We start from the raw sequence: 27440 nt of genomic DNA on the forward strand, positions 1-27440 counted from the left end.
TGCAATAGAATTATGATACTAATAGGCAATGTGCTTCAAAGACAAGCACAGCAGGATATCATCCATGTTCTTATTACCTACATGAAGGATAGTTAAGTGTTACCAGGGTAGGTAGCTGATGTCAAATATCACTGGCTGTGTTGGGCACTTCCTCTAACCTAAATTAATTTAAAGACAATCATAAAAACACTTGCCATAGTACCTATAAAACTAGTTTGTTATACAGTAACTAGCTTGCATGACCAGGCTTTTCTCAGTCAAATATATACTGAGCCAGCCAGGCAGCTCCCCAAGTAGAATCAAGAAAGGGAGGAGTAGAATTATAAAGGTAGGGAGGGGACCTTTTATATTGCTAACTAACATAACTCTCCAAATCCATGACTGACTATCATCACCACAAGAACATTGTTATTTACTAGCTTTTTAAAAATGGAAATTGCTGTAAATGGGAGAAAGTTAAACTGACATAAAAACTGCAAGATCGAGCAGGCAATTTGGGCTACTGATGTCTAGCCTCCAAGCTCACTTTTCAGGACTGCCAGAAGCAACAGAGCAAAGCAACGTAACCTAAGGATTTAATTGCACTTTACCGTGTGGATTACAATTCATGCATAGCTGGCTAGGTAGCTAGCTGATGACATTGCTCGCCAGAGTTTAGTGTTAACTCAGCAAACTTAGCTAGCTACTAAACTTTGTCAAATGTCATCGATTGGCCAAGTTAGCTGTTCAACACCACTAGCTAACGTTAACTGTTTTTAGCTAACTAGACGGCTAACAGCCACATTGTATATAGTTATAACATTCGCCCCTAACTCCATTACAGACCCCGAATCAAAGGTTTAACAGCAAATCTAGGTAACAAGTTGGTTAGTTAATGTTGGCTAGCTAGCTAACTTTGCTACCTAGCTAGTTCATGTAGTTGACCGTTAACTACTCGATTCGGACTAGTGGTGGTAACGACAAAAACTAGATAGCTGAATTCCTACCTATGCTGACAAGAACACTTGTTATGCGAGTTAGCGAGCCTTGGGGATAAAGCTAGCTAGTGTTATATCTGAAACGCATTGGCAGCTACCAGCCTCGTTTGCCACTACGTTCAGGTTTTTAAAAAAGTTAACTAATCGGTATAAAAAAAAAAAATCTAACTCAGTTACCTAGCATAAAATAACTTACTTTTCTAGTGAGTAATGAGCTACCATCTAACTCATGTAAATAAAATTGTTAAACGTTGGTTAAGTGACTATCGAACCAATTAAGCTTGCTGGCTAGTTCTAGTTGAGCTGGCATGGTTTGGCAGCGAAGTAACGTTACCATATCCACTGTTAGCGACTAGCTCTGTCAGCCACCCAGCAAAATAGAGCCAACGTGTCGTTAAATAACAATGTACTTGAGTTGTTAACTTACCTTGCTGCTTTGATAACCTTCAAATGCTTTCAAGGCGCTGTCAGTGAGTTTTACGTGAAAGACGGAGACATTACTGCCATTGCTCACTCGTCCACAGGACAATCCGTAGCACTGCTCCTCCTTCAACGCCGCCATCTTGCTACCGTTTCCTCCACGCTCATGCACGAACAGCACTGTGTCGTAAACGCACAAACCTATCATTAGCTTTACAATGAATATTCATGTTACGTGCATTGCGTGATGAAGTCACAAGTTAAATTGAAACACGCTAAATAATATATAAACATATCCACGTGACATAAGGTCGACACATTTATAAGGAGGATTAATCATAAACTGTTTATTTACTGCAATATGAGGCATTGAGAATAGAATGTGAATCATGAGACATGTGAAACATGTGAAACATGAGACATGTCTGGTCAGTGGCTACCAGGGTAAAGCCGACACACACCAGAGATCTGCAAGGAAGAGGTAAACACTAGGTCACTGGACTACGTCAACGAGACGTCAATGTCTGACTGAATCCATGAGTTGAGAATGTCCAGTCAATAACACATTGGTACAAAAAAAAAAAAAAAAAAAAATAGGACATGAGAGGAAATGCTCTAGTTTGCTAACTGTAAAGCCAACCAGCAAAATAGATCCCAACTCATTCCACGGAGGGTCGCTCAATTGTACTTGATTGATGAATTAAGGTCACTGATTAGTTAGGAATTCCCCTCACGTGGCTGTATAGCTCTTAATTGGAAACAAATTGAAAGAAAAAGCACTGCCCTCAACGGAATGAATTTGACACCCCTGCTCTAAGCAAATGAGTACCAGTCGTCTGACACAGATACAGTTTATATTGAAAAGGAGCATAGTGTCAAATATAAAATAGACAAATAAGTGTTTTCTACCTCCTGTAGTGCTATAAATCCATTTACTTTCTTTGACAGTAACAAGCACTCATTTGACTTAAGTGTGTAGGTGTGGAGTCTATGTACTGTAATAACAGGAGGTGATGAAGTGCTCCCAACCTGTCAAACAGAGATTGACAGTTGTAAGGGTGACAAGTCAACTTAAAGATTAGATCCCAAAAGGTTGATTATACAAAAAAAAAGAAAAAAAGGGTGTGGCTCATAGTAACAGAATTGACAAACTTTTATTGAAATAAATACAAAATTAACAAATAAAGGAATGTGAGAAACTCAAAACAATGTTTGCAACACTTGACTGTCTTTTTACATATAGTCTGTTGTAGAGAAAACATGATACTTCTCATTTGGTGAGAAGCATCATGACTATAACACATATCATGAATATAACAAAATGATAGAAAATCAAATAGCCGTTTTGTTAAACTGACCTAACCTAAAATTGGATTTAGAAGGTTTACCCTTCAAAGTTTCTCAGAATTATCAAAAGTGAGGTATTCTCCATTGACTTAGTTTCTTCTTTCTGCCATTTAAAAGAATGTGACAGTTTCCATCAACCAAGACTGTGTGGGTCCCAGGGCCAGATAATACAGCATCTAGATTCATCTCATACCCATCATTGGCACTGTCCCAGTAAAAGCAGAATACAAATAAAAAATTATCAGAAATAAAATTGCACAATCATATGCTTTAAAAATATAGGACCATATCACATTCGCTAATTTTAAATAACTTTAACCGATCATTCATAGAATTCTCATTTCAGAGTGCTCAATCAATTTATATTTAGAATCATTACCATATAGCAGAAATTAACAATTTGTCTCTGGAAATAAATGGTGGTAAGTACTTTTCATATACAAATGTTTATTGTATAGTATTTGTCATAATTCTCCCAAGCAGTGATAGAACAGTGTGAGAAACTTATGGACCGTCACACTAAAGGTTGTGGCAGAAATCCATTTCTGTCCCCCTTTTTTTTTTTACCAGTTCCAACAGGCACTGCCAGATGTCCAGTTGCTTTTTGTGGGGTCCCACTTTGGAGGGTGCAGGCAATCACCAGAAAAAGTATTGGTCTTATCTAATTTCTGGCAGCTATGACAACTGACAAGGCGACACCTCCGATGGCTACAGCCGTGGCACCGAACAGCCATTTCCAGCTGACACCCTGGGGACAAAAGAAAACTAAATGTGAGGCTTTATGTTGACTTGGAAGACTATCATCACTTTGACACAAGTTCAAAAGGTAAGACATCCATGTACACCTTCGAAACATACATTTCTGATCCCCAGCTGGGTTCAAATAACATTTTATGCTAGCATCAGTTTGTTGACATGAGCAGGTTAAGCATCATGTGAGGACTGTCTCACCCATGATGACTTGGCCTGGTGTTTCTGCATGTCACCGCTGCCTGGGTTGCCTAGCATCTTCTTGTACATGGCCTGCTCGGCGCCTTTCTGCTCCGAGTGCTTCTTCACCAGCTTGGAGAGTTCTGAGTGGATGGTCTACCCCAGGAGACAGCAAAGTGTGAGAATAAGCTGCAGGCGTACTACTCTACCCCCTTCCCACAATCACATAGCCTGTGTATACAAATACACATTCACTGATGACAACCCATTCCCAATGCCTCATGGCATCATTTATGCACCATAATAGTCAGGTGTTCTGTTAACTGCAGGTGGCTTGATTATTAGGAATTGATGCTACTGTAAAATGAATATTCGTGCCAATACAAATCCAGCCAACAAAAGGGTAGTAAGTTAACAGCGTCGCTGCATGAGCAAGCCCCTTCATATCAAGTCTTAGTCATTCGTCTCAAGGGTTTATGAGTGGGAAATTTAGGACATTTTCACAGTACTGGCAAAAATGTCCATTACAGCTTCCAAGGAGCCACTTAAAGGCACTGTGTTGTGGACAGAGGAGGGTAGAGAGTTTGGGTAAGTCTCTGCTCTTAGGGTTTCATCTCCCAATGCTGCTAAGATTAAATGGGTGCTTCACAATATCAGGTTTCTACAGGGCCCCCCTTAGCATTCCCATGTTCAAATCAGCCGATACTTCTGGTCATGTACACAACAGTAATGTTTGAGGACAGAAATTACATAACTGCTGCAGTTCTTGTCATCTTTCCCGATTTTACAAAAAACTTTTGTATTGAGAAGATAAAGGCATATTTAGTTAATTAAATGAATTCAGACAAGAAAACGATAACATCCATAAAAAATAAAGTAGGGAGTGGACCACAATTTTTGCATCTAAATATGAAATCTTCTAATCTAGACCATTGAGATTCTACTTGTAATGGTTTACTGCTCCTAATCTAAAACACTTCAGCAAAAACACCACCATAAACATTCCCAGGCAGCCACACTTGAGATGGTGTAACCAACTCTGTGGTGCACCCTGCAGCCCAGAATGCAAGAGCTTGTCTAATGCTAATAGAAAATGTCAACATATGAACAACTACCAGCCCAACACACTCATGCACTACATTAGTGTCCAAGAAGATAAAAAACTGTGTGGGACAACTGTACAAGGCATTCTCTCAGAGCATGATTTCACATTGGTGTGGGGGACTGAAAAAATACAGAGGCGGCAGGAGTGAGTGGGGGGGGGGGGGGGGGGGCATGAGTGGTAAGTATTATTAACATGCAGCTGGTCCAAGTAGCAAACGTGCTATGGTTCGCTCTGTCCGATTTCCCTGTGCAGGGAGCAACATGTTTAACCAATGCTTAGATATCACCTGGGCATCGATAAACCAACCTATTTACAGCAACAACACGAAATCAGATCCACCAAAATGATGAGTCTGCAGTCCACCTGGTTTCCTTCATCACCAATATTAGAGAATGTGGCACCACCTGGTGGATGTCAGAAAGAACTGCAAAAACATGTGGTCCTGAGAATTTGTTTTCATTCCACATCTTTCTAAATAATGATTTTGTGAATGTTGAGTGCAGTACCTTGTTGCTTGGTTCCAACTTCAGGGCCATCTTCAAATTCCTTATAGCGTCAGCATATTCTCCTTGCAAGGCCAATACCTACAGAAGTCCATGGTGATGCTTTCAGACATGCACACTCAAATACACACATTCAGTTGTGTGATACCTACCTTCCCTTTGCGGAATAGGGCTTTGATGTTGTCTGGCTGGTGGGCCAGCACTGAAACACAGGACCGTAGTGCTGCTTCGTAGTGATCCAACTTGAGCTGGGCAGCTGCCATGTTGTTTAGACACTTCACCTTAATGTCCATCAGCTCCTCCTCTTCCTCTGGGCTAATGTCCACTGAAACAGCAGTCACACCATCAGTAAATTACAGGCCCATCCAAAAACAGTGCTTTCGCAAATAAAAAAAATCTGTCACCACGGTCACCTTTAGAGCTGGACTCGGTGATCTGCAGGGCGAAGCCATAAGAGTTTACAGCAAAGGCGTAGTCTCCTCTCTGGTAGTAGACGTTCCCCCTCTCCCTCTTCTGCCCAGCCAGGGCGACCCTCTCCTGGGGGGAGAGGAGCTCAAGGTCGGGGGCCTCAGTGGCATCCAGCAGCTGTACCTCCAGGGCCAGATCAGCACTGGGAAGCACCTCAGGGGCAAGGCTGCCAGTGGAGACAGAGGTGCAGGGAGCACACAGAGAGCAAAGTCAGGTCGTGTACTATAAGCAGTGAGCTCAAGACCGCACCATTCCACTCACTGCTCTTTCTAAAAAAGGGAAGAGTGCTGAGGAGTTTAGCTCCCATTAAGAGGAACACAAGTTAACCCTTGTGTTGTCTTAAGTGTAAAACATATATATATATATATTTTTTTTTTTAAATGACCCTCCACTGTTTAACAGAGAAATCCCCCTAAATGATATTTTTTCAACTTGAAATTTGATTACTTTTCCTAGAGTGACCCCAACATTAGAAAAAGTGAAATGTTGCATCTGTTCATATTTACATTAAATCTGTACACCACCAGGGTACAAAGACTGTCTTATGGTCATTTTTCACCCGGCAGTTCTAAAATAATTTACACCACAAAAACACACAATTTAGATTGTGTTAAATCAGTAGCACACAGACAAAACTAAAACGTTCTTGTGCAGGATCTCCCCTCCACATGATTCAAGTTCAGACAAAATTAACATTGTTTACTAATGTGGAATGCAGTCAGAGGCTATAAAGGTGCTGCAGATGACAGTCCCCCCAGTTCTCTCTCTGCAGAAGCCGTTTCAGTGCACAACAGGTCTTAGATCTGATTTTTTCAGATGTCCAGGAGGAACAAGAGAACAATGATTTAGAAGGAGGTATCTGAAGAAGATGGGGAATAATACTACCCAGAGCACGATGCATCATCTTCAGATGAAGAAGAAATACCCAAGCTGAAGAAGAGCAAAATAACATGGTCATTGTTACCATATGACAACCAGGGCAGGATGGCAGCACAAAATGTCATAAGGCTGACCCCAGGGCCCACAAGACATGCAGTTGCCCAGGACATCGCCTCAACATTCTACATGTTCATCACACATCAGCCATCGAAAAAAAGAAACAGCCTGGAGATTACAAATGGAGGGTTCCCGTAAATATGGAGACAACTGGAAAAGGATGGATGAGATTGACCTGCGTGCCTACATAGGGCTGCTAATCTTAAGGGGTGTGTATAGGTCCAGAGGCGAGGCTACATATAGTCTCTGCGATCCAGAGAGTGGAAGGGCGATTTTCCATGCCACTGAAAGTATTTCACACTTTCTCAAGATTTGATAACCGTGAGTCAAGACCTGCAAGACGTGGGAGACAAACTGGCAGCCATAAGAGAGGTTTGGGAGAAGTTGTGGGAGCGTCTGCCATACATCCACAACCCTGGCCCTGAAGTAACAGTGGATGAGCAACTGGTTCCATTTTTATTTTCATATCTGTAATGTAAGTGATTCACTGTTAATTGTATTGCTGTAATATCATTGATTTATGTGATTGTTTTCTGTGACACTGATACTAATCTCTTTTGTCAAAAGGTCGCTGTCCTTTCCAGCAGTATATGCCCAGCAAAGTACACCATCAAGAAATGGGTGGCCTGTGACACAATCCAGCTATGCTTGGAAGATGCGTGATGACAGGAAGCCAGCCATCATCCTGGACTACACCCACAACAAAGGAGGCGTGGACAACCTGGACAAGGTGATTGGAACTTATAGCTGCAGGAGGATGACGAGAGGCCAGCAGGCAATCTTCCATAACATCATTGATGTGTCCTCATACAATGCCTTCGTGATATGGAACAAGATCAACCCTACCTGGATGCCTAACAAGCAGAACAAGAGGGTGTTGTTCTTGGAGCAGCTGGGAAAGACACTTGTAACCCCACACATTCAAAGAAGGGAGCGCCTCCCTCGCACAGCAGCGCTTGTGAAAGCTGTTCAGGGGGCTGAATATTGTCCTGATCCACCTGAGGCTGCAGCAGGCATGATGAGGAGATGCCAATTCTGCCCCCCAAAGAAGGACTGTAAAACAAATACTATGTGCTGCACATGTGACAAATACATCTGCAAAGTCCATGTACACACACTTGCATACTGTCCTACATGTGCTAATTAGAGTTGATTGATTTATGTATCTATTAGCTTATTTATTGTTTATACACCTTGTAGGTGGGGGCAATGGTTCCAAAAATGGGATAAGACTAGTATTTTGTAGTTGAATTCCTCATTGTACAGTATATAAGAATATCATTATGTTGCCAAAAAAGTTCAAGACTTATTATTTCCCTTAAATAAAATGCATTCAAAACTACTTTCTGCACAGTTCTGATACTTTCTTAGGCTATAAAAGTGCCATCTCTTGCAAAAAAAGTGTTTACACCTATGCAGTACCTATAGCAATAATAAAAAAAAAAAACTCTTATTACAGGTGTGTTGTAATAAAAACGAGTGGTGTCCACTGATTAAATGCAGTCTTACTGCATTGTGAAAGGGAAAACCCAGATATTCACAAAGTTCGTGATGAATGACAGGTTGTTTCTTCATGCAAAATAGATTTGGGGTTTAAAATTCAATTAAGCTGCTTTATTTTAGGGGTTTAGTGAAGGCGGGTCATTTTTTTGTCCCTCAGGACAAGGGGAGTATACAGAATGTTAAGACTACACAAGGGTTAATGATATCTACTCTGATGTCATGAAGCATAGCAAGCATTTCAGTTATCTCAGAATAGATGACTTGTTTGGGTAACAACGAGACATGCCAGTGAAACCACAAAGAACCAGCAAGATTAAGAAACCCTCCATACCTCCCCAGGGCACCATACGCATATTTAGCGTCGGCTTGGACGAGGGCCTTCTCCCCCATTTCCATGAGCTGCACTGTAAGATCCAGAGCCTGCGAGAAAGCACACCAGAGTTAAAGCCTGATAGTTATACTTCTCATCTTAAATCAAAGATCAAAATTGGAGGCATTGCTGGTGGATAAAAATCAACACTGAACTTGAAACATACATTTGTTCCATTTACATTTCTCGTATCTACTCACGTCACTGCATTGTATAGAATCAGATCAGATTTGCCTTCACTTAAAAGACTAAGTAGAATGTACCTGGATGACATCACCATCTCCCAGAGTGAAAGACAGCTCAGGTTGCTCTTCTATAAGAGTCCCATCAGCCAGTGAAGTCTTCAGGTGAATCACGACATTCTGGCCTTTTGTGGGCCTGCTGTCTGGCCCATTCCCTGCCCGCAGAACTTTCTTCCTTAGCTGGCCATTACCTGCAAATAGATAAGTGAGAATAAGCTTAACCAAATAGTGATGACTGTCAATAAGTGATCATTGTCCTTTTTCTTTGACCTATAGTAAATATAAGGGTCATTTTGTTACCTAGTATATCCATCCACTCATCTACTAGAGATGAAGGGCTAGCATCTTGGTCCTCTGCAGGCTCTTTTTTAGTCTTCTTCCCACCCCCAGCATCTTCCAAAGGAGGAGGGTCATCATCAATTTCATCATCATCCAACATATCAAAGTCTTCCCCACTGTCCAGCAGCAAGGCTTTCCCTGACTTCTTCCCTGTAAGAATCATCTCTGGGTTATCACCTGCAGCAGTCACCTCCTCTTTGTCAGTCATCTGTTGAAATGTCAATGTGATTTAGAAATACAGCAGAGAAAAGACATGCATGTTTTGATAAACAGCATAAACTGTGCCTTTCAAATAAAGGGGTGTTATTGGCCATACACACTGGAATTATACAGTGCATCTTGTTTAGAAAGAATGGATTGCTGTGGTTTGACAAGATTCATCTATGATTCTGGGTCTGGTAACGTTAGCTAGTTACCATAACAGTGAAGACGCATTGCGTTTCTTAGAGAGAAACGTTAGAAAACAGCCAGTTAGCTAGCTTGCTACAGTAGCTAGTTAAGTTAGTTGGCAATAAATGTAGCTAGCTGGCACTGTGCATAACTATAGCCAATTACTAGTAGTTATCTAGCACATTTCATAAGCAAGATAACATTAGCTATATAGCTAACTGTTCAAATTAAACTAGTATCAGTTATTTTAAATAATTTTGGTGATAAGAATGTTCAGGATTTCAGTGAGTGTTTCGAGAACTTTGAGAAGTTTGTTGTTGTGAGTTAGCTAGCGACCAAGCTTGCCTGCTAGAAGGCTAGCTAGTTAGTTGCTATCTTATACAAAATTACCCCTCTGTAATTGTCCTTCATGTTTATTTTAACGATGCTACAGTGAGTACCCTTACCTTATGATATGTTTGATAAAAAGAGAGAATGTCTGATCGAAGAAGAGTTTGTGATGATAGCTAGCTTTGTTTGATGCTTCTGTCATGCGATGGCAGACTCTTCCTGAGTTCACCTTGGGCCGACACCAAAAACCGAATTTAGCAGGCGTAGAAAGACTTGGCCTGACATCGTTCCTTTATTTCTATTGGCTCATTTGCTGTAAGCGATCACGCGATTGGTAGATCCAGATGAAACAGATTAATTGGCTGTTCAAACCAATGATCTAAACCCTGGATTGCTGACGCTCTGCATTGGCAAATGAGAGGCTTTGAAGCCTCCAGTCACCATATCGAACCCCACAGTGGAGCTGTCATACTACCCGTAAAACCTAGCGTTCAAACAGGGAAATAGTTCCATTCATTTTTCCCATAAGGGATTTTAGAAACACTTCAATTAAGGGTTGTGTTTCACGTAGGCTTACCCTGGTTTTGATAACCATGTAAATCGCTTCCGGACAAGGTGACTTTTATCAATATATTTGGCTCTATATAATCTGATTCTAAAATGCTAATTAGCGTCAAAGTAGACATCATGCAAAACTACAAATCCATGCAAGCTCCTGCACGCCAAGACACCTTTGCTAACAGGTATTGAATTGTGTCAATTAAAAACTTGCACAAGACTGTTCACAGAATTGTCCATTTAAAGAAATTGTGCTAATTTATTCATTACTATGTTTAGCTAGCATTAGATAGTTAATCCAGAGTTTTTACCTTTACCTCGATTCAGCAGTCTCATCATGGCATTTGTAGTTCTTTATGATAGCCTTGTCAGCTCGGGGATTACAGCCAGCAACCTTTCATTTACTGGCCCAACACGCTAACCACTGGGGGGGGGGGGGGGGTTAAATACAGGTGAATATATTGATAAAAGTTACCTTGTCCTAGAGAGATTTACAGTCATCAAAACTTCACAACAGGTTAAGCCAACACGAAGAAGCAGTCCTCCATAGGAATGAATGGAATTCAACAGTATTTTAAATAAATGTTTCAAGGACAAAATGACATGTATTTAGTAATGTTTGGTGTAGTGAGGACAATAACATTCGTATTTAAGTAACATTTTATATTTGTTTTATTTTATATTTTTGTTTAGCACACATATGATTTAAAAGTATGCACAAAGGTGTCTGTAATAGAATACATGTGGCAAAAACAAAGGTAGACATTAATAAATGCATTTATAAACTGGGTGGTTTGAGCCGAGTGCCGATTGGCTGAGAGCCGTGGTATATCAGACTGTATACCACGGGTATGACAAAACATTTTTTACTGCTCTAATTACATTGGTAACCAGTTTATCATAGCAATAAGGCACCTCGGGGGTTGTGATATATGGCCAATATACCACAGCTAAGAGTTGTGTCCAGGCACTCGGCATTGCGTCATGCATAAGAACAGCCCTTAACTGTGGTATATTGGCCATATACCAGACCTCCTCAGGTCTTATTGCTTATAGCTTCCCAAAATGTTTTACAATTGTGGGGGAGTGCCAAGATGGAGGCGCGGCTGCTTCAAAACAGCACCCAGGTAGTCATCTAGTGTATATATAATTGGTTCAAAAAAATTATTGAATGAATTTATAGGGTTGCCAATAACATTGAAATAGGTTCAAACCACACATTTACAATTTAGTAAATTATTATTACTGTCTTACAGGGGGTATAAGATACTTTGGGAGATTAATCCCTTTTTATTCTCTTAATGGCTACATTATTCTCAAATGAGCTGTCATATTTTACGATTGCTTGCAAAAGTTTGAAAAGCATCAGGCTGTGTGAAGTGTCAATTAATAAAATAAATACACACTGATGATCAGATGTGCACAGAAAAAAAGACTCGAACAAACGAGGAAAAATCAAATTACATTTATTATTGATGCAGTTTCTTTTTTGATAAGCAAATTATCCGTTTTTCTTTCAGTCTAAAGAAACTTTACAATATAAAGAAACATACAAAGGACATATTTATTACCTACACAAGACACCTAACTCCCTAAGACAAGATCTGAACTATCCTACCATGAAATACAAAGCAAACCCAAGGGACAGACTGCTTCATATAGAATACTGCCATGTCATCAGAAAGGACAATGAACGGTACAGGAGAATATTTATATCCCCTCCCCTTGACCCCTGCCCCACACAACCATCCCATCACCCGCAAATCTTCCTAATGTTACAGTATTATACATCACAATAGAAGTACAGAGATGGCCAACATTTGTTATACACAGAGGACTGAGAGAGGATCAGTGAGAATCAATATATACAACGCTATTTCATCAGGAGTGAATAGCAAGGACACAGTTTTTCCGCATAAGCATTACTTTTGATCTGTTCTTTAATTTAAAATGACATTAAGTATGTTTTCCTTTCTAAAGTTCTTAAATTGTTAAAAATCCTTCATATTAAAAACTGTAATAATAGGTGGTCACATGTTTTACTGAGACGATGGCATTTGAGTAGGCAATAACCATTCTTAGAAACCATTTGAGATTATTTATATTGGTAATAGAAGACAAGGACAGAGTGAGGCCGCTCCAATTGCAAGAATAAACAGCATCATTGACATCATACATCCCCTTCACCGCCCTCTCTGTCCTTACAAGATAATCAAACGACGCATCAAACCCAGCTAAATGGATGACAGTTTATTTTCACATATGTATCCCGACCAGAAATAAGTGTTTAGGGTGCAGTTACTGTATGTTCATGCATATTTCATTTTTACCACAATTTTGTTATGGCCAATCAAATGTCCAGCACATCGTCTCTTTATTATGAAAACATGGACAGTTCATTTATAATTTACTTTCAGCTGTATTCATTGGTAGTGACTGACATATCAAAACATGTCAATGATATCAAAATGCATTATACAGTATTTACAAAAAGGAAATTAAAGGAAAGGGGGGCTCAACAGTGTGAGGATGGGGCTGTAGGGGGGCGGGTGGGGGACAGAGGGCTGTGTGCCAGTCAGTCTGCTAGAGGAACGCTGGAGCTAGTCGTTCCTCAAAACAACTTACCCAGAAGATGTCCCTGTTCAGCTCTGAATCTGTGTAGCTCTGAATCCAAGCTACTCCATAAAAGTATCTGCCAACACTATAGCAAGGTCACTGGCAAAATACCAAATCACAGACAGGGGCCAGAATGATATTAAATAAGAACAGAAATATGTAGCTTGTTGAAAAATGACTTTTTGAAATAAACGTTATCTGCCGCTTAACTGTTCAAAGAAGCACAAAACATAAGAAAATCACATGAAAGTTTGAGGAACAGCCTTGGGTCAATTCATTCCTTAGGTGTACATTTTCTATGGCCTTTTTTGCACACAATTTCTTGAATAGACTTCATAGAAATTCAAACTAAATAAAACAAAAAACTAAAATAATAGACACAGTTTGACTCACAATTCAGTCCAACCAGGTGGAATTCTCTAATTTCTCAAAGTACATATTCAAGTGTGAGTAGGTGGACTAAAAGCTACTCGGTTCTATAGAGCACTCCTTTCTTGTAGCGGGGAGAGTGAATTAAGCCACACCGTGCAGTCACTCCAGTCATTTCACACTCCCATCACCAGTGGTGCTACAGCCACCCCATACCCAGGATCTAGCAGCCCGTGGACAGGCCCAGACCCACAGAGGGGACAGGTGGATGGGAGCTCTGTGGAGTTGGCCCCTCTCTAAACTATGGTTGCATGTGAGAGGGGTCAGACACCGGATCATAAGGATCTGTGAGGTCAACCCTAACTGGAAGGAAGCAGATAGAGGTTTGTACACCAACAACAACGACGTGGAAACCGATAGCAAGTGGCCTGTATGACATAATCAGTAAATAAAGATTGAGCCTCGAGATTGTATGCAGGGTAACAGTCAAAGCAATGCAGGAGGAGAAGGATCCACTTTCAGGATTCACAGACAAGTTGTATATCAAAACAACAAATAAACAAGCACAATACAAGCTAAATATGTTGTATTTACAGGCAAGAGCAAATCCATAGAAGAACATAGAGGGTCTGTAAAACCCTTTCTGTCTTTACTGAATTGGAAGGACACAGGTTGCAAGACAGAATAATACATGTTCAAAGCCACCTGAACTGAAAGTAGAATTAGCAATTGTCCAAATTACATTTGATCAGTCCATCTTTGCACAGTAATGCAACAAGCCTGAACAAACACTTATATACACTGACTCAACATTTTGGGAGGGGTACGTGTGACCAGACATGTAGAAGACTGACAGACTAGAGTACCAAAGGATTAAGAAGTTTCTGATATCGCCTCCATTTTCACATTGACGTTTTGGGGAACTCCAGTGCTAACATGGATGGGAGTCTTAGGAAGGATCATTCCTAGATGAGTGATTTCAAGCAGGTGAAGAGCTATTCTTGTACTCCTATCACACTCTGCTTGAGTGTTTACATTTTGGTGCCATGGTTTTCTGGTAGTAAAGACATTGGCTACAAGTTCTGCGAAGAACAGAACAGAGGTATGCGTAGGGCGTTGAGACAAAAAAAACAAACAAGAAACATCAAATACCTAAAATCATGTAAACAGAAGTGTCATTGTGCATTTTTTGAGTGTGTGCTTATTCTGTTGTCGATGTTGTTGAGATACAATGTGCCCTTAACAGGAAATGATAACTACATCATAACAATATCAATTATGAAAATGATATCATTATTATTAATAAAATACAAACATAATAAACTGTTCTTGCCCTAATGCATCACCAGTTAAGCTTTTCATTTCAAAACAAGGACACATTAACTGAATGAAGGTGAGCCTCAAACCTCGCAACTGCTGCATGCAAAAACAACATTTGAACAAACAAATAATAACATGATAAAGTAGAGTGGAGCCACCAGCCTTGATGCTGAGAGAACTGTTGCTGAGGAAGGTTCCTGCAGACAAGACAGCCAGAGTCCCCCACTCTCACTGTCCTGGGCCTGTGAGGAAACCAGGCGGACAGGGGGAGTCACTGAGCTGGCTCTTCCTGTGGCTCTGAGACTGTTTCCTGTTCAGAAGCCCCACTTTGCACACACTGGGATGGGTGATCTTGATGGGAGTCCTGCACTCCAGTGACATCCCGGGGGGCTGAAAACACAGCACGCCATCCGGGGGAGGGGGGGGGGGGGCAATGCAAGATGCAGTGGGGTGGGAGGGTAAGGGGGAGAGATAAAAAAGAAACAAAATAAAATAGAATAAAAGATAAAATAAAAAATAAATCACACACTCATCGTCATGTTGGGTGAATACTGCAAAGAGAGAAGAAGGGAAGGGGGGAAATAGATGAGCCAATGCTATATTACACTGTTCATATGATGCCAATTCAACATGCAAGCAATAAGCAACTTCACTCAATGTAATTACGATTTAGTCAACGTAAAAATGTGTTAACAAGCAGACTGCTTTATGAGACAGCCAGGTAATTAGGAATTTTCTACGTTGACATTATAAAACAAATCTAATTTCGACAACGTGAAGTAAAGACCGAAGGGAAAGCGTTTAGGATATAGGAATAAAGTCAGCAGTGAGATGAGAATTTGTTCACTGAAGCACGCTGCCTGATGGTTGCAGGTTAGGGAAGAGAACCACTCTGGAGAACTCACACTTTCACTTTGGAATGGGTTTAAAAAGTTGCCTGCCATCTCCCCATCATCCCGCGGAGTTCCCGGGGGATTGTTCATGCCTGCCATGTTGTTGGGAGAATTCTACACAAACCGAGAAAGAAACAAATCAAGATTTACCAAGACAGGCCTTTCCACTCTCATCAGCCATTTCTAGTGACTGGATGTCATGGTTTGGGTCCAAACCAAATCATCAGTATTATAAGTGCTTTGGATAAACTTTAGCTGATGGGTGTGGGTTGAAATGAATGTAAGTCTATCTAATATGGAGTCTTTTATAGAGGCTTACCTTTGGCAACCCATCCATGTCACCAGAGCCTGAAAACAACGAGAGAGAGAGAGAGAGAGAGAGAGAGAGATTGACATGAGAGAAAAGCTCATCACTGTAAAGCTATAATCAACATCTCTGGCTGGGGATCACATTCAACACTTAACACAGCTAATGTGCTTTAATTAAGCTATTTGTTTCAAATACAGATGAGACTCAACTTCATTGGCTTCATCGATCATGTCTCACCTGTCTACATAATCAATGTGCCTGCGTGCTGCCCACATAATCTGCTTCCACTTCAATCAATACTACTATGAAGGGAGCATTCCCTCTACCGTCCACAAGAGGGCATTGTCACAATAGGAAAGTGCTACTTCTCACAGGACTCTGCTACCGATTTTCAACAATTTAAACTAGATGACCACGTCAATATTCTACGGTAGTTCTAAATTACTGCCTAATATTGACACGCAATTTTCAGAGAAGAATATTCTAAATGATTGATCAGCTGATCGCTGCTGTTAAAACTCACCTAGCGATCCGTTCATATGGTGTGGCTCCATGCTTCCCATTCCACCCATCGGGCCATCAGGGCCCGGCCCCATCGGGAACTGTAAAAAAGTTACAACTTACTGATCTTTGTCATTATCATATTCAATTATATAATGATCACCTCTACCGATTTGAAAACAGGAAACCCATGAAAAACAAAGAGCTCGCTTACATTAGGTCTGTTACCACCAGGGCCAATAGGATTCATCATTGTGTAGATGTTTTCACTGGAATTTGTGGAGTCTGGTGAGAAGGAAACAGTTAGTCCAGGCTACAGTAACTCTGAACACAACTACACAGTGTTGTTCTGTATTTCCTTCAGCCACATGCATGGACAGCTTTGAGATTGAACTCTACAAAACCACCAAACATGACAATGCTCCATACAGACACATGCAGGTTATAATTCATCTAGCCACATGGATTGGGAAAGCCTAATGTCTCACACTTTTCATATCTCATGTTTCCATGAACTTGGGGTTAAATCCTGATGACTACAGAGCCAGTGGGAAGTAAACAGGACCAGCACATCATACTGCTCTCCTTGTGTCTCCATCCTGAATAGAATATGAGGATAGAGGTGACCTTGAGCTGACATTGCAGTGTGGTGAGAGTAGGAGATACATGTATATAACAAATTAAGGGATAGATAAGAGAGAACGAGTGAAAGAGAGAGGGAAAAAGAGGGAGCGAGAAGGGAAGCGAGAAGGGGAGCAAGCGAGAGAGCAAGAGAAAGGGAGAAAAAGAAAGATAGTGTGGGGTTTGATGCCTGTTTGTGGCCCTGGGTGTAGGTTGTGCAGCAGGTTGTGCAGTCGTGACGGAGGGTGTGGCGGAGCGCGGGGGGGGGGGGGGGGGCCTTGGCGACTGCAGTGGAAAACTGTGTTCCAGCTCTACGTGTAAGGAGCACTGTGCACAGGTTGCCCAGGCAACGCATCACAATAGAAGTATGTATATAAATAATAAATAGTGGACACAAAAAGAAACCGCTCCAAACCCGAACAAAAACGGCACATCCACAGGATGGTAGACCAGAGCAGTTTATTCTGTCTGTGCTGTCCTCAACAGGAACATCAGACTGATCACAGTCAGATGAGCACAGCTCAATACTCTGCTAATTTACACAGGTCCAGTATAGACCACACATAAATAGCTACGGTTGTTTAACATACAATATCACTCAATATGTCAGTGTGGCTGCGCCCACAAAGTAAATGAGCACTGGGAGTTTAATTAGAGTGGGATGAGTGAGGAGGCACATGGAGACAAATAAGTAGGACGAACCTCCTGGGCTAGGCATGATGGGAGTTCCTGGTGGGCCTCCGCCCCCTGGAGGACCCTGGGATAAAGACGAGAGGAGAGAGAGATTTAGAGGAATGATATTCCCAAAACATCTGGACATATAAAGTAGCAATCAGATGTCAGCTATGGCCAACAATACTAGTCATTGTTTAGGCTTGAGACTTACCACATAGTTTCCAGGAGATGAGGAGGAATAGGCTATCTAGAGAGAGAGAACAGAAAGGGGACACAATCAGTAAACGTGTGACTTTCACAACAAAGAAATGGCTCTAAAACCAATGAGGCATTAGAGTGATTGAGAAGGGGAGTGGGCAGGACTTACTGAGTTTGCGTTGGGATTGGGCCAACCTCGACCTCCAGGACCCCTGAGACAGACAGAGGGGAGGAGAAGAGGTTGTGTGAGAGAGGCTCACTGCAGAACAAATTAGAGCTTGTATTCCCTCAAATTGTTGCTTGTCAAATATTCTTACGTCCCATCAGTGCTATTAATAGAAATTGTATTAGTAATTCAGATATTTGGACAAAATAAAACATTATGGGAAGTAGATGGAGGTGATGAAATGCCTTTGGAGAATGACTGTACTCACATGTTCATCCCTGGCATTCCTGGCCCCATCGAGTTGGGAGGAGGCCTCATTCCACCACCATAGTTCTACACAGGGAGAGGAACACACCGCGTCAACCTTTCATACCACCGAGGAGAATACATGCCAGGGATCACACTCTCATTTGTTCTGTTTGAGCCAGGTGCTGAGATTTTAATGACTCGATCCTGATTAGTAATGTATGTGTATAACGATAACAGGGGCGGACTTGTGTGTGTCTAAGTTGTGATGTGATGGCTGCACAGTGGGGGCTTGGCAGGACGGCAGCGTGGGGCAGGACACAGAGCAGCTCCACTCAGAGGTAGAGTTTTGTTCAGCAGACGATTACACTTGTCGAGCAGATGCCGCACCAGCTGCTGAATTGTTGACTGCCAAAGTCACACAGTAAGGGAGGCGGGGAGAAGGGCAGCAGGGCACAGAGGGCCACGATGCTCAAACTGACTGACTTGGTGATTGGAAACTAGACAGCGGAATTAAAAACTCAAAGAGGAGAGAGTGGTACTTGAGAGGTATTATGTCAGGCTTGCTTTGAGACCGATAGAAAAAGGTTGAGACTAAATTTATGGAATAAAGTAGAGATGAATAAAACCTTGTGTGTTCAGTGTGTTGTGCTGTAAAGGGACATGGGGTTCATGGACAGAGGGGTGGAGCAGCAGACTTTAGGGGAGAGGGATGGTGCCTGGCTGTACCTGTGGGCCCATGCCGCCCATCCCTCTAGGGGGGTTCATCCGCATCGGGCCGCCCATGTTTGGATGTCCTGGAGGAGGAACAATTGAGAGAAAGTTGTCAGCATGGGACAATTTCAGACCAAATACATTTTACAAGCACATATCCTTAAGTTATACCCTGTGGTCTAGTGGGATCCAGACTGTTTGGCAGGAGTGGTTGTGACCCTGGAACTCCCACAGATGGCTGAAGGGAGAGAGAGAGAAACATTAGCACAGAGCATTCAACTCCCTAAAAATGTACACCTCAGAGATGGATACCTTACCTGATTTGGCATGCGAAGTGAGGGACGAGGTCCACCTGGGTACCGTGGGGACATGAAAGGCTGTGGGGAGGAGGACAGATGTTAACATTAGTCCTATCCATCATGCTACTGTGTTACTTGCAGCTGTCAGCAGGGGGAGCCATTGTGCTGGAGAAAAAGCTCCAAGTTTGAAGGTGCTTTGTTGTCATTCTACACATGGCAAAGGTTGTGTCAGGGTTCTGAAGACCAGTCCTCGGATGCTGAAAACAAATAGAACATACAGAGACCGAGAGACAGATATATAGCCGAGGGTGCACATGGTTGTGGGTGACGCAGCATGTGGAATGAGGGAACAGTAGCGGATGAGGGTACAGATGGGTGGTGGATGTGGCTGGGAGGGTAGTGAATCTGTTTTTCAATATGCATCCACACACTGTACTGACCATCGTACCACAGAGAGCTACAAGAAACATTTCTACAGTGTGATGCAACCACAGAAAATAGCTCGACGTATCTAACGAAGCAAAGAAATTCAGAAAATAATTTAATCCATCAAGGGACAACAAACTTAAATATAATATAATCATCAAGAGTGCAACTAACCAGTGTGATTGACAGTAAATCATTACAAACACATTATCACGCTATCAGAAATGCGTACAGGCAGGCGAAACATGACACCATGACAACAAAGAAACAGGCTTTCAGAGCCAATTAAACGCAAGCTACTAGTTGGGCGAGGGGAAACGAGGCCAGCTGGAGGACAGCTTATATAATGACCAGGCCCTGAAGGGAAAAACTGCCGTTTCCCCTCCACCCCCTCTCTCTCCCCTTAGGTCCCTTCCTGTCTCTCTCCCCCAATCTCCATCTCTCCCCCTCTGCCTTTGTCTTAGCCAAGTTGTGGTGAGTTTGTGTACGAGCGCTCCACAGCGTCAGGCACTGCTGCAATATTAATGGGATATTGATGGGAGATGGGATAGTGAGTGCTGGGCTTAGGAAGAGGAGAGAGTCGGCCTGCTCCTCCCCTCCTCTCCTTCCTACAGCTGGGCCAACACAACTGAATTATTTATCCTATCTACAGCGTCATGGCCACTGTCTGTCTGTCTGTCTGTCCACAACTAGGTAGCAGGGCAGTTTGTATAGACATATGTTGTGGGGGGTGGGAGCCAGGTTAGGAGTGGGAGTAGGGGGAGAGGGGGTGTGGGTGAGTGAGTGAGTGAGTGAGTGAGTGAGTGAGTGAGTGAGTGAGTGAGTGAGTGAGTGAGTGAGTGAGTGAGTGAGTGAGTGAGTGAGTGAGTGAGTGAGACGAAGAGAGAGAGACAGATAAGGAGTGAGTGGGTGTAGAAGAGGAAGAGAGGGAGGAAGAGAACAGAGGCCTCAGTGTGAGTGGATAGGCAGAGGGAGATAGTGATTGAGTGAGAAAGTGGAAGAGGGACTGCCTGCCTGTGTGAGAAACACTCTTTTCACGCCACAAGTTACTTTTTCATAGCAGGTTAGGAGAAATTATGCAGCAGGTAGGGAGAATGTGGCAGGTTAGGAGAATTAGGTTAGGAAAGGGGTTAGGGTTAGCGAAAATGCTCTTCTAACCTGCTAAGAAAATCCCTTCCGGGCGCATCTGTATCGACGTGGCACGAAAAAAAAGTGTGTCCCTGCCCGTGCAGCAAAAGGCGAGAGAGAGGGGGCAGAGTGTGTGTGAGAGACCAGGGTATGTGTGAGTGTGTCTTACCTGGCCGTGAGGTCCCATCATGGGGTTGTTGGGGTTGTGTGGGGGTGGCTGTGCGTGGGGTGACGGCTGGGAGCCGGGAGGTCCCTTTAAGAGAGAAGAGGGAGGGAGGTGAGTGATACAGTGATGCTTGGAGGACCATGGACTGAAACTGGCTGTAGCTGCTCCGTCTACCACACAATAACAGCAGCACAGGACAGAAGCAGCAGTACAATACACCACTATGGCTAACTGTTCATAACGTCTGTACCGTAGATCCCTACCACAACACATATGAATGTATGGATCTCCAATATAGTTATTTAAATACATCATACATCTTTGTGTTGAATAATATGTCCAATGAAATATAATTAACACAATGAATCTCTTAAACTTAATTTCTAACCAACAGAACATCTCTCTGTGTAAAAAAAAGATGACAAAAGAGCTGATCATATACAGGAACTATGTAAACATATGAGATATGGAACAACCGATAACTAACCTCAGATAATCCGCTAAGCAACCACCTTCAAACCAGGACCTGTTCCAACTTTAACAAGCCATATGTAAAGCCAGAGTCATACAGTGTACAGAGAGGAGACCACACACGTTCACAGCCGCGTGTTATCAACCAGTCTGTGAACCTCCATGAGACCTGAAGCACTCAGGTAACCATGCAACACTCTCTCTCTCCACACACACACACACACACACACACACACACACACACACACACACACACACACACACACACACACACACACACACACACACACACACACACACACACACACACACACACACACACACACACACACACACACACACACACTACCCTTGAAGCCTTCAGGTAATGTTGCAGACTGGTAATCCTGCCCTTTCAAATCAGCAATACCAGACACACACCTGGATGAGTACCAAGCCCTTCCACACACACACATACGTCCCCATTTCACCTGAACGTCTTTCCACGGCAGCAGAGAGACACTGATCGTTTGCAGTTCTTTGCACCTGGCCAGGAGACAATTCTACTATTCAACGTCATCTCACTAGGAAGATCCAACCTGTCTGATGAAACCTCATTCTCGGTAAATCAAACAAGCTCTCTTCAGTTCCAACAGACCGAGCAGCAGCAGCTGCACAGATACCAGCAGCATCTTCTCATTCTCACCCACCATGAGAAGCTCTGGCACCGGGGAGACGGTGGTGAGCTGACAGAGGAGAGCAGTGAAAACCCGTGGGCACTGCTCGAGCAGAATAAACAAAGGGATAAAAACCTCGACTCTAATGCATTCAACTATTATTTTATAAAAGATTCATTACAGATGCAGTACAGAAATGCTTCAGCCCGAGAAGTCAAGCAGCAAGTCAAACCTGGGTGGTTGAGAGGTGTACAGGGTAAATGGGGTAGGCTGTCAGCCATTGTCCTCCTCAGCCACCTCACGTACAGGCTTCTCCATGTGAGAGCCATGTTGATAAAGGCACATAGCTGTGGATCTATGAGGAGCTCTTGAGATGAAGTGTTTGCAGCGTGGTGTATTGAATCCACATTAATTGTTGCCCAACAGAGTGTTTCACATGAAGTCTTCACAAGTATGTGTTTTGTATATAAAACCCACTTACCATAGTGGCCTTGTGCTTTCATTCCCAATTCTTACCAATATTGACTGGAGACAAATATTCCATTTTTAAATGGTAACAAATGTGGCTGCATCTATAGAGTGGTAGCTCTGACATACTGGAAGTGTTCTAGAAATGACTGAGGTGGGTCCTGAGCAGCGTGTTGGGTTGTGGTTAACACCAGCTGCGCTAGCTGGCCTCAGCAGGTTAGCATGGAGGGCTAGCGCTGCAGTGGAAGCGCCGTCCTTCCGTCAGACCCCAGAGTTATTATTGTTGGGGAGTCTGTCGTAGCAGTGTGTCTAACAAGCCACCCCCAGAGCCAGGCAACACTAGCCCAGCTGCTGTAACCTGCAGGCCCCTGCTCCTCCTCTCTCTATCTGGCCCTCTATAATACCTTATAATGGAGCTCCACTCGCTACTCTGGCCTCCCTCAGTCTCCATGCTATTAGGACTGAATGGGGAAGCATATGGCATTCATGAGGTTTGCGGTCCCTTCGATGTGTGCCTGCAGAGAGAAAAAGATACTAGGCCAATCCACGTCTGAAAAACAACGAGGCCGGACTGTGTGTGGGTGTCTGTGCGAGTGTCTGTGTTTGTAAGAGCGTATGTGTGAGAGAGAGAGGGGGGGGGGGGGGGGGGGGGTAAATGAAGCAATTAATACAATCATTTTCAACCCAGCTAAGGAGATAACAGCTTGGCAGCGTACCACAAAACCATCAACAAAACCCCCCCGACGTACTCCCAGACTCCCCCTCCTCAGATCTGCATTAGGAAGAACACAACACCTCTGCTGCTGCTATCCCTGAAGGGGTAGTAACACTGAACACAGAACGGATGGCTATACTGAGCCAGTCATGTGTATGTATGTACCGTATATACAGTACCACCCACCACCACAAGAGGGCAGTGTGGAACTACTGAGAGAGGTAGGCAGAGCACAAAGCCAAACTGAAACACAACAAACAAAGCCTGGATGAACAACAGCACAATGCACACTCATTGTCATTCCTTTCTTACATTCCAGCGGGCAGAGGCAGCAGCTCTACAGGCTCATGGCATGGCAACATGTCAGCTCGGTGGGGAGAGACTGGAGAACAGTGCGCTGACAGCCGTTTAGCATGTTTCTGTGAGTCACTGCCGTGTATCTATGACTCCTGCCTCAGCGGTCAGGAATGTCAGTCGATATGCTACTTCCAGACCAGGCTACAGACAGACAGTTGATAGAGTGAACAACAGAGTGGTTGGTAGTGGAGAGAGAGAGAAAGGGTTGGCCCAGGAATGCCAACATTCCTTCTCCAGTGGTCCCATTCACTCATCACTTCTTCTTCTACTAAGCATTTTCAAACTTTTACCTCTTGGATCCAGTCTAACCTACCATAGAGACCAAGCCATCTCCAAGCACAATGGGTAGTCCAACTCAGAGTTCAGCACCTGATTCTCAACAAGAGAGTAGCTACTATCCCTAAGCTCGACAAGTCTACCTATCGGTACCTCGACTCAGACACAGTCTTGATTTAGAGTTTACACCCGGGCTACAGACCTACAATACGTTCAATTGTGATCCAACTTCAATGACAGTAACGACTATGGAGAGATATTCCTGTAACAGTACATATAGATTACAAACCATCCCTGCTCCATTTATCACCACCGTTTACTCCTTCAGTGTTTGTAATACCAATGGATTGACATTGTTTTCTTCCATCCCCACTGGGCCAACATGCTGTTTGTGCGTGCCGGCAGTTTCTCCTTGTCCTCTCCTAGTGTGAGTTGGGCCTGCCCTTCCCAGAGGGGCTGCTGCAGTGGAGTTTTGGCGTGAGGATTATTAAGCGGGCTGACCCCTGCTATACCAGGGAGAATCGCAGATCTGGGCCAGACGCCAACATGCAAGCTTTGTGGTCCTCCTTCCACACTTCTCTCTCTCTCCTCTCCTGCAGGAGCCTGATCTGAGTCCTGGCCTGCAAGGTACAGATTAGGGGAGTCTTGAAGCTGCGGGGGCCCCCCCTCTACCCCCAGCCCAGTCTTCGCTCTCTGGGCTGCTGCTACCACGGCAGTGCTGGGGTCACCTATGTTAATTACCCCTCTCCTCTGCATCTGGGACGGATGCTAGAAAACACACTGCCTGCTACTACTGTACACACACACACACACACACACACACACACACACACACACACACACACACACACACACACACACACACACACACACACACACTGCCTGCTACTACTGTACACACACATACACACTGCCTGCTACTACTGTACACACACACACTGCCTGCTACTACTGTACACACACACACACACACACACACACACACACACACACACACACACACACACACACACACACACACACACACACACACACACACACACACAGCCTGCTACTACTGTACACACACACACACTGCCTGCTACTACTGTACACACACACACACACACACTGCCTGCTACTACTGTACACACACACACACACTGCCTGCTACTACTGTACACACACACACACACTGCCTGCTACTACTGTACACACACACACACACTGCCTGCTACTACTGTACACACACACACACACACACACACACACACACACACACACACTCACACACACACACACACACACAGCCTGCTACTACTGTACACACACACACACACACACACTGCCTGCTACTACTGTACACACACACACACACTGCCTGCTACTACTGTACACACACACACACACACACACTGCCTGCTACTACTGTACACACTGCCTGCTACTACTGTACACACACACACTGCCTGCTACTACTGTACACACACACACTGCCTGCTACTACTGTACACACACAGACTGCCTGCTACTACTGTACACACACACACACACACACACACACACACACACACACACACACACACACACACACACACACACAGCCTTCTACTACTGTACACACACACACACTGCCTGCTACTACTGTACACACACATACACACTGCTATGCACAATCATACTGTATGCAGTACTGTACACACACATACACACTGCCATGCACAATCATACTGTACACAGTACTGTACACACACATACACTGCTATGCACAATCATACTGTACACCCTAGCAAGCACCTTCTGAAACGCTCTGATTTATGCACTACTTTTGAATACTTTTTCATGTACTTCCTTCCCTAACAGAAAGAGACAGTCAGACATGAGAGGAGAGAGAAGAGAGAAAGAGAGAAAGAGAGAAAGAGAGAAAGAGAGAGAGAGAGCGAGAGAGAGAGAGAGAGAGAGAGAGAGAGAGAGAGAGAGAAGCAGGATGTGGAAGATTGAGGAATGTTGAAATAAATAGAGGAAGGTGGCTGAATCCTGCAAAAAGGAGAGGTTAGCAGAAGAAAGAGGGGGCAGAGACAGGAGTTTGTGTGTGAGAGAGAAAGCGAGAGAAAGCGAGAGAGAGCGAGAGTGAGAAAGCAAAAGAGAGAGATAGCAGGCACATGAAGGAGGGAGGAGAGGAGGAAGGTCATTAGTAGACAGAAGACAGTGCTTGTCCATAACAGTGAAGTGTTTATCATTTTTCACTGGGAGCTTTCAGAGCACACCACAACTCCTCTACAGAGGTCTAAGCTTGGATAATAAGTATAGTAGTACAAACAGAAGTAACACATGATTAGCAAGATCTTACTGTAAATAGGCAACAACAACAGACTACATGACTGGGAGGGGCAGTCTGTCAGAGAGCTCTCCCTCTGTGAGTGTCTCTACAGTACACCAGTGTAAAACGATGCCAAGGGAATAACTGGTGTCATCTTTGCTCCATACTATACTACTACACACTGATCCACAGCATTGTTCCGGCCTCAGTGTCCACTTGCTGGGGGAATTTGATAGCACACATATGAAGCTCTGGAGGGAGCAGAGTGTGTGTGTTGCAGGCTCTCGTTTCACACTCCTTCCCTTCTCTCTCTTTTGCCTGACTGGCCGCTGAGCAGGGAGGGAATTGCTGCAGTGGAGAACACTGGAGCAAGACTTCCTCTCCCTCCCTCCCCATATCCGTCTCTCTCTCTCCATCTCAGCCTCCTCTCTCCCTGTCTGTCTGTCTCTCCCTCCCTGTCTCCCTCTCTGCCCCCCCTCTCCCTGTCCCCCCCCTCCAATGCACGCAGCAGACTATTTATGGAAAGCAATGTCACTCACGCAACACCATCAGATAGCAGCTCCCTGCTCTGATCACTCCACATACATCATTAACATTGCCTACGACCCCAGCACGCACACACTGTTCTCTCTCTCTCTCCCCCTCTCTCTTTCCCTCTCCCTATAAAACCCCCACACCGAGACAACGTGGAAACCATATTTGCTTCATGACATTTACAAGTGTTATTTTCAGGATATTTTTTAGCTATGGTGTGTGTGTGTGTGTTCGCGTGCGTACGCGCAGTCAGATAGGGTTTGTGCCCCCATCATCAGGTGATCTCCCTAGCCTCCCAGACAGTCATCAGAGAGCAGTGATGACAGGAGGAATTAGAGGAGCAACACAACCCAGAGAAACATCTCCCTCCCATCCCAAACTCCCTGGCCACACAGACTGATGGAGGGAGTGGACACAAGGACATATGGGAAAGAACGAGAAAGACGGAGTGAGACAGAGAGAGCGCGAGACAGAGAGAGCGCGAGACAGAGAGAGCGCGAGACAGAGAGAGCGCGAGACAGAGAGAGCGCGAGACAGA

General features: G+C 43.7%; 3 protein-coding genes across 9 annotated transcripts in view; all 3 read right to left on the reverse strand.

Moving 5' to 3' along the window:
* LOC106613783 (RNA polymerase II elongation factor ELL) overlaps window positions 1-1595 on the reverse strand; it is a 55234-nt gene extending 53639 nt beyond the window's left edge. Inside the window, exon 1 of the mRNA XM_014216393.3 lies at window positions 1405-1595. Coding sequence (XP_014071868.1) covers window positions 1405-1539 — 135 coding nt within the window. The 5' untranslated portion in view covers window positions 1540-1595. The remainder of the gene's footprint in view (window positions 1-1404) is intronic.
* Window positions 1596-2532: 937 nt separating this feature from the next.
* fkbp8 (FKBP prolyl isomerase 8) lies at window positions 2533-10336 on the reverse strand. 6 transcript variants are annotated; one of them, XR_006756917.2, is made up of 10 exons: window positions 10037-10336; window positions 9162-9408; window positions 8883-9052; window positions 8581-8669; window positions 5696-5916; window positions 5435-5607; window positions 5286-5363; window positions 5086-5183; window positions 3696-3830; window positions 2533-3492 (listed from the first exon to the last, which is right to left on the reverse strand). XR_006756917.2 is itself a non-coding variant. In XM_014216394.3 (9 exons), exons 2-9 carry the CDS (start codon window positions 9406-9408, stop codon window positions 3406-3408), a joined length of 1200 nt encoding a protein of 399 aa, XP_014071869.1. In that variant the 5' UTR covers window positions 10037-10336; the 3' UTR covers window positions 2533-3405. The 6 variants fall into 6 exon arrangements, 1 of the variants encoding a protein (XP_014071869.1); XR_014378999.1 differs by having other exon boundaries at window positions 3696-5183; XR_014379000.1 differs by having other exon boundaries at window positions 3696-5203.
* Window positions 10337-11928: 1592 nt separating this feature from the next.
* The window catches only part of LOC106613785 (single stranded DNA binding protein 4), a 134595-nt gene continuing 119083 nt past the window's right edge, over window positions 11929-27440 (reverse strand). Inside the window, exons 6-18 of one of the 2 annotated variants that reach the window (XM_045687512.2) lie at window positions 21130-21213; window positions 19425-19484; window positions 19279-19345; window positions 19123-19190; window positions 18416-18480; window positions 18151-18193; window positions 17995-18030; window positions 17811-17865; window positions 16702-16772; window positions 16510-16588; window positions 15996-16024; window positions 15689-15790; window positions 11929-15173 (exon numbers count right to left, since the gene is read on the reverse strand). In XM_045687512.2, the coding sequence (XP_045543468.2) occupies window positions 15012-15173; window positions 15689-15790; window positions 15996-16024; window positions 16510-16588; window positions 16702-16772; window positions 17811-17865; window positions 17995-18030; window positions 18151-18193; window positions 18416-18480; window positions 19123-19190; window positions 19279-19345; window positions 19425-19484; window positions 21130-21213 (921 nt within the window). In that variant the 3' untranslated portion in view covers window positions 11929-15011. The other variant, XM_014216397.3, reaches the window with a different exon arrangement.

The sequence above is a fragment of the Salmo salar genome, chromosome 10 (assembly GCF_965601325.2).
Source record: "Salmo salar chromosome 10, fSalSal1, whole genome shotgun sequence".
Lineage (NCBI taxonomy): Eukaryota > Metazoa > Chordata > Actinopteri > Salmoniformes > Salmonidae > Salmo > Salmo salar.

Bases quoted from the DNA above. Each gene is read 5' to 3' on its own strand.
- fkbp8 (XM_014216394.3), bottom strand. From the start codon at position 9,408: ATGACTGACAAAGAGGAGGTGACTGCTGCAGGTGATAACCCAGAGATG. The intron at 9,053-9,161 runs GTAACAAAATGA...ATCTATTTGCAG, and splicing joins TGAGTGGATGGATATACTAG to GTAATGGCCAGCTAAGGAAG. The intron at 5,608-5,695 runs GTGACCGTGGTG...CTGCTGTTTCAG, and splicing joins CACCGAGTCCAGCTCTAAAG to TGGACATTAGCCCAGAGGAA.